Here is a 7,761-nt window from a genome sequence, read left to right as displayed (position 1 = left end):
AAAAAAAAAAAAAATATATATATATCCAAATATGTATTAAAACCATAAAATAAATATAAACCAAGAAAATAATAATGAAAAAAATAAATAAAATACATTAATAAAAATTAAATCAATCAGAGTGCTCGAGTTGGCAAGTAAAAATAAACATATATGAATTTAAAAACTGTTCAAATATCTTAAAAGTCTATAAATAAAAATAATTCAAAATAAAAAAATATATATATATTTTTTAAATAATAATAATAATAATAATAATACTGAAATACTTCCTTCAGAATTGTATTTCACACAATCAATCAGAGCACTTTAGCTAGCAAATAAAAAAAATACATGATTTTAAGTGTTAAATAGTTTATGACAGAAAGAATTAGAACTTTACTTACACACACATTCAAAATTTTTAATAAGAAAAATAATGGGGAAAAATAATGAATTAATATTGTCGCCATTTCCAACACTGTCACTGACATTGTCAGTGACTCACACACTAATATACACACACCTGATTCATGTACGCTGAGAGCAAGAGTCACTTTGCAGCAGCGGTTGTGCTCAAACCCATGGCAGGGAATAGGGACTGTGCTGTGTACGGCCAAAAGGTGCTTTTTAGCATCCTCACGGATGTGCAGGACATCTGGAACAAACTGCAGAAAAAGTGTTGTATGGCTGGCCGAAGCCAGTGTAAATCAAGCACCATCATACAGCTCTGTTAGACATGGGTAATTATGCAACACAATATTTGCAATGCTGCAATGTGTATTTAGCTGGTAATTATCGCTTCAGGCATTGTGCATGACGCATGATCCATCATAATTATGAAGAATTAGATGTAACAGGATTTACCTTAATTCCTGCGAAAAACCCAGCGCTTTCTTTAGATGCCGACTGCAAGCTGGAGGAGTTTAACAGGAAGGTGGACACGCTGCAGGAAAACTGTCAATCAAACCAGACTGTCATGAAGGTCACGCTGATTGAGCAAAGAGATAGAAACTATAGAAAACAATAATGCACTTTTATTGCAGGGAATGGTTTATTTTATTTATTAAGTTAATAATAAATAATTTAAATAATTCAAATAATAACTAAAATTAATATGAATTGTCATGAAGGTCACGCTGATTGAGCAAAGAGATAGAAACTATAGAAAACAATAATGCACTTTTATTGCAGGGAATGGTTTATTTTTTATTTATTAAGTTAATAATAAATAATTTAAATAATTCAAATAATAACTAAAATTAATATGAATTATTTTGTTATATTTATATTATTTTGTTTTTGTTTGTTCATGTATGGGAATAATATACAGGGAACCATTAGTTACAAAACAAAGATGAGAATTAAATCATAATGCACCAATGTATTTGACAGACTCCATCATTACATGGCATTCAAAGCCATGTATGGCACTGAAACGAATTATGTTTGTTTGAATTTGCTTTTGTGTGTGTATGAAGGATTTTCAGGTCTGTTTTGCCTGTATATGGAATTACAGAGAGCACAAGGTGTGCTTGTATGACTGTGTGTGTGTGTGTGTGTGTGTTTGACTAAGCCCAGCTGTGACACTGTTTAAGGGAACCTCACAACCCAAATCAGAATGATGGTGTTCCTCAAACGGGGGCCTCTATGATCTACAAACACATGGTTTTTTTTTAAGACTGCAGGTAGCACAGCACATCTTAAACTCAAACCTCCTTCAAACTTCACGTCAAAACGAACAAATCAGAATCAAACTTCTAGACAAAACTCCTCAACATTTTGCCCCTGTGTTATTTATGGTTTGTATACACGTGGCTTCGATTTGACCTTTCCTCTTTCTTGACCCAGTCTCACTTCCGCTGAAACACTTTCTGAACTCACATTAGAGGTCAAAGGGCATCACGACTGAAGACACCCCTCACCAAATACCCTTTCCTTTCTTAGTCTGGTGAGAAGAGAATTTAACGGCTGTCTGGAGTGCATTACGCCAGAGGAAAAAAATCAAAAGAAGACAATGATTGTGTTTTAATACTGACCAGATGTGGCCAAAATTCAAACATATTTCTATCACTCCTGAAAAATTGCTAGCTACAGTCAAAAAACAAACAAACAATATTGATGTATTTGATCGTATATATTAAACGGTGTTCTAAGGTTTCAGTGTCTAGCCAGGTTCCCATTTATGTAGTTTTCAAATGGGAATATTTCATATATATTTTTTACCATTTTGAAAAAAAAAATTTTGTACAAATTTTGGTATATCACACACAAAAGATCGCAATTTTTTGGCATTTTGCATATAACATTTCCCAAAAAATAAAAAGTATATGCTCACTTGAGGAGGAAATATTTTATGGCAAGAATACGCAAAATGACAAGAAATGCATGTACTATATGTGCATCAAAACATTTTATACTTTTTTTTATCTTCACGAATTTTGGTACATCGCAGTGAAAAATTCTGAAAGATGCGAATACATTTTCCAAAAGGTGCATAAAAAAACGTTTACGCCCATTTGTGCAGGATATATTATTTGTATATTTGTATATATTATAATATATATTATTTATATTCAATAAAAAGATGTACATGTACAATGCGTGTACTATACACTATAGGTGCATTCGACTTCATGCGGCGCCGCGCAAACCGATCGGCGGCTGACTTGAAGCAGTGCATGTCGGTTATAAATTTAGTCCGACTTGAACCGGCGCCAACGCCACGTCACTGTCACGTGTGGCATCAAAGTACCGCGATAGCGTTTCGAGAGCAGCCGGCTGACTCAGCTGGCGCAGCTTTTTCAGAGCGACTGCAGGAGTATGCAAACACCGCGCGAGCGTCACTAACGAGAGCAGAAATGTCCGGCTTGACGGCTCCGTTTTCAACTCCGCCTCCGACTGCAAGCGGCTACTCTCGTTGATCGCCGTCTGTAGCCGTGCTTCAAGTCGAACGCACCTTTAGTCTGTCAAAAAAGTCATGTGACTTTGTCTTAAGTCATGTGACTGAATACACCGATCGTTAGCAACCATGACATTTGTTAGAGCAATTCGTCTGCAGCTGTAATGTTTTCTTGAATATATACAAAAAATAGAATTTAAAAATTAAATTCACCACATTAATGGAAACAATTATTATCTTGACTTGAAAAATGTTGCATGTAGCTACAAACTCACATCCAATCAGAACACGTTATGTATATTTAATATGCAGATATGCGCTGCAGGATTTTAGACCAATGAGATTTCACTGTGGGTGGGGCTAACCAGGCTAAAATGTATTTGCATAACATTGGAAATTTTACAGCAATTTACTAAACATTGTAGCCCTTTTTATCTTTCTCAACAAATCCTAAGCAAAATTTGACTAAATTAAATTTTACATTAAAACCACATTCTACAATCGTCTCTTTACCGTTTCTCCCAGTCTGAAGTGAACTCCGTCCATCTCCACCAGTGAGTAGAGTCTGGTGGTCGTGTTTCGTCTGATCTCCACCTTCATGGTGTTGGAGGAGTATCTGGCCCACACCACCTGATATCCCACTGGCCACATGGACGTCACCCCAGTGAAGGAGCAGCGGAGGTGGACGCTGCTGCCGACCAGCTCTGGGGTCACCACGGGTTTTGAGGGCAGTGAGTAGACGTTTGCTTCACAGAAAAGAAAAACAAGGTCATGAGATGAAATAGAAATACAGAGATGTATTAAATAAATAAAAAATATATAGAACTGAAAACTTACCCTTACATACGCCGTTAACTTTGGTTTCTCCAGGTGGGCACGATTTAGGTGCGTATGGTGAAGCAACTAATAAAACAAAACAAACAACAACAACAAAAATCATTAAACTTCCTTTTTATACTTTGATAGTATAAAGAAATTAATACATATTATATAATCTGTAAATATTATTTATATTGAATAACTTATTATTTTTTTATTATTTAGATCTTTTTTAAATAAAATTGAATATACAAATGTGTTTTTTATTAAACAAATTAATTATTTATTTTGTATGCCTTTTTGCAAAGGATCAATCCTATGATGCATGAAGAATGCTGTTTTTATTGAATAAATGAGTAGAATAAATAATAAACAGACAAAGAGACAAACAGATAGACAGACAGACAGACAGACAGACAGACAGACAGGCAGGCAAACAGACAGACAGATTAATTTAATTATTTATTAAATAATTTAGACCTTACTTTTCTGTCAGAGGATCAGTCTGACTTATATGTCACCTTAAATAATACATAGTGCTGTGGAATGAAGCCCTGACTTTCATCCCGTGCCAAAACTCTAAAACCCAAACAGTTTCCTTCTTCTTGAAGCCGTCATGGAAGTGTCATAAATCTGTGAAATATTGCTACATGAATTCAGTAATCTGATTTGCTCCCCTGCAGAACTTCAGTCACCCAAAATCGATCCTAAACTAAAAATGACCCAAAATACTCTCACACACGGTTGATGATACAGTCATTTATATGGATCTAGAAGATGTTGGAGAAAGTCAGAGAGGAAACACAGCCAAAGAAAGTGAAATATTGATCACCCACTACAAATTAGATGGCAGTTTCTCACTGGGCTGTTGTGCAGGGAACATCTATAGATGTGCTATTAAATGGGCCAAAAATAAACTCTTCATTGTTTCTTTTACTGGTCCATCGCTGTTTTTTTTAGAGGCTATTACAGGTGAATTATGTCACTAAGATGCAAATCAATTCCAATTACATTTAATTCTGCCTTTTCATTTCAAACATCAATTTTGTGGTCTCACGCCAAAATCAGAAGTATGAAATGTTTTTAGAATCATTACTTTTTTGTGTGTGATGACATTATTTTCATAAAAATCCAGCATATTTTTAAATTATTAATATTAATGATTAAAATTATTAATAATATTTATTACAATTATTAATATTAGATATTTTTGGGATGAAATGTCGCCAACACATTATTTCATTTAATTTATTCTAGGTACTTTTTTCCCCCTGTGTTTGTAAACCATCAAAAATGAGTCACATTATTCTACCTTCCGCACAGTATCCCATGCAACCCTGTGTCGGCTGCAGGAAGTAGAGCAGGAACTCTCCACAATTCCGGACCGAGATTGGGATACGGAAAAGGCAGCAGTCTTTGGTGCTTCCATGGAAGAACTGCCAAGTGGCACAGGCCGAGAACTGCTTGACTTCTCCGGGCCTTGGAAGAGAGCTGTCCTTTAAAGACAACCACACTGGAGCCTGTGTCCCACAGCGGTTCATCTGCAAAAAGAAACAGAGATCAAGAAACCACAGTTTGGAAACCAGTCAGAACTAATTGACAACTTCTCACCTCAACGCAGCGGGTCGGCATTTCCGCAGGCTTGTTGTTTATGGAAAATCGGTACCATCCGGGTGGCAGCGAATGGTCACAGATCAGATCCTGTATCGCTGTGTTCTGAAGTTCAGTAGAGTCGAAATCAACACTACGATATGCGTTTCTCAATGTCCTGTATCCGCCCGGATAGCACTCTGGAGCTGGAAGAACCAAGGACACAGTCAAAGCACAGACTGAATTACAACCTTTAATATTCATAAAAGAGTTTAAAACAACCTTTCGGCAAAGACAAAGGTCAGCGCTCAGAATACAGTGAGCGAGAAGGTCGAAAACTGTGTCATTACGGTGGCTTGAAAACGTCACTCAGGTTCATTAAAACCCAAATGGGGGTTAAAGTGACCTCCTCAGCTGCGGACGTTTATCTGGGGTAAAAATAATGCACCTTTATCTGACCCCCTTTTCCTTGCTCCTAACTTTACACCGTAAAGGTCGGCAGAATTGGCGACATGTGTCTGGGTCTCACGGAAAAACGGAGGGACAAAAACAGATGTGTGACTTTCAGGCTAAAACTTTTTTAATCTCTCGCCATTTCCTCAGACAGCACATCTGTAACACCTTACCCTTCTCCTTCCTGTATCTCAGAGCTGAAGTGGGTCGGATGTCACTATTGGGGCTAATTATGTGGGGAAGGGAGATCGACAGGACCTGTCTCGCTTTTTTTGTATGAGGACACCTGAGGCCAGCAGTACACTGGTAATCCTCTAATGCTCCCCTGAACATGCTAATAGAAAGTTTGGGCTGGATGTCATGCCATCTCTGCCAGTGAACGTGGGAAGCTGAGACAGGGCAGATAGCAGACGTTATAGACACAATAGACTGGTGGGAAAATGTAGACTTTAGACAGTACACATGACTTTCACTTGGTGCTTATATCAGCAAAGCACAAAAAACAAAACAAAAAGAAAAACAGCAAAGCAAATCAACGAAACAAAAGAAAAAAGAGAGGAAAAACAAAACAAACACACAAACAATACAAAAATAAAAAAGTGAAGCAACAAAACAAAAATGTCACCAAAGTCTAACAAAACAAAAACAAAGCAAAAAATGTCAGCAAAGAAGAAAAAAAATGCAAACTAAAGCAACAACAAAAAAAAAGAGAAACAAAAAACAAAATGTCAGTAAACAAAAACAAAAAACAAAAATAAAGCAACAGAACAAAAATATCAGCAAAGCACAACAAAACAAAAACAAACAAACAAAGCAAAAAATGTCAGCAAGAAAAATAAAATAAAATACAAATGCAAAGCAACAAAAAGGAAAAAAGCAGAGCAACTAAGCAAAGTAAAACAAACAAAACAATTGTCAGCAAAGCACAACAAAAAGAAAAAAAAAAGCAACAAATGTCAGCACAGCTCAGAAAAGCATAACAAAACAAAGAGCAAAAACAAAGAGCAAAAATTCAGCAAAGCACAATAAAAACAAAAATAAAAAAGCAACGCAACAAATAAATTGTCAGGAAAGCACAAGAAAGCAAAGCAGAACAAAAGAAAAGCAAATCAAAACAGAAAAATGTCAGCAATGCACAACAAAACACAAAGCAAAGCAACAAAACAAAATGTCAACAAAGTACAACACAACAAAGAGAAACAAGCAAAGCAAATCAAAACAAAACAACAAAACATCAGCAAAGTGCAACAAAACAAAAAGAGTCAAGACAAACAAGCAAAGTAACAAATAAATTGTCACCAAAGCACAATTAAACAAATAAAACTGTCAGCAAGTCAAAAAAAAAAAAGCAAAACAATACAAAAACACAAACAAGACACAAAACAAACATCAGCAAAGCACAATAAAAACAAAAATAAAAAAGCAACGCAACAAATAAATTGTCAGGAAAGCACAAGAAAGCAAAGCAGAACAAAAGAAAAGCCAATCAAAACAGAAAAATGTCAGCAATGCACAGCAAAACACAAAGCAAAGCAACAAATAAATTGTTCACAAAACACAACAAAAAAGAATAAAGCAAAGCAACAAATAAATTGTCAGCAAAGCACAATTAAACAAAAAAAGCAAAAAAAAAAGCAAAGCAAAACAAAACATCACAAAACAAACATCATCAAAGCACAACAAAATTGTCCGCAAAGTACAACTAAAAAATGTCAGCAAAGCACTACAAAAAGAATAAAGAAAAGCAACAAAACAAAATGTCAACAAAGTACAACACAACAAAGAGAAACAAGCAAAGCAAATCAAAACAAAACAACAAAACATCAGCAAAGTGCAACAAAACAAAAAGAGTCAAGACAAACAAGCAAAGTAACAAATAAATTGTCACCAAAGCACAATTAAACAAATAAAACTGTCAGCAAGTCAAAAAAAAAAAAGCAAAACAATACAAAAACACAAACAAGACACAAAACAAACATCAGCAAAGCACAACAAAACAAAAAAGAAAAAAGCCAAAA

At 35.3% G+C, this 7,761-nt stretch overlaps 1 protein-coding gene across 1 annotated transcript in view; it reads right to left on the bottom strand.

The window, feature by feature from the left end:
* LOC107751466 (von Willebrand factor D and EGF domain-containing protein-like) overlaps positions 1-7,761 on the bottom strand; it is a 75,213-nt gene that overhangs the window by 57,139 nt on the left and 10,313 nt on the right. The window contains exons 4-7 of the mRNA XM_016567212.1: positions 3,719-3,784; positions 3,395-3,627; positions 847-936; positions 506-647 (exon numbers count right to left, since the gene is read on the bottom strand). Of these exons, the coding sequence (XP_016422698.1) occupies positions 506-647; positions 847-936; positions 3,395-3,627; positions 3,719-3,784 (531 nt within the window). The remainder of the gene's footprint in view (positions 1-505; positions 648-846; positions 937-3,394; positions 3,628-3,718; positions 3,785-7,761) is intronic.

Source organism: Sinocyclocheilus rhinocerous, unplaced genomic scaffold (assembly GCF_001515625.1).
Source record: "Sinocyclocheilus rhinocerous isolate Xijiao unplaced genomic scaffold, SAMN03320098_v1.1 scaffold2046, whole genome shotgun sequence".
NCBI lineage: Eukaryota > Metazoa > Chordata > Actinopteri > Cypriniformes > Cyprinidae > Sinocyclocheilus > Sinocyclocheilus rhinocerous.
Note: the sequence above shows the minus strand (reverse complement) of the source record. Positions and strands in the feature narration are given on the sequence as shown.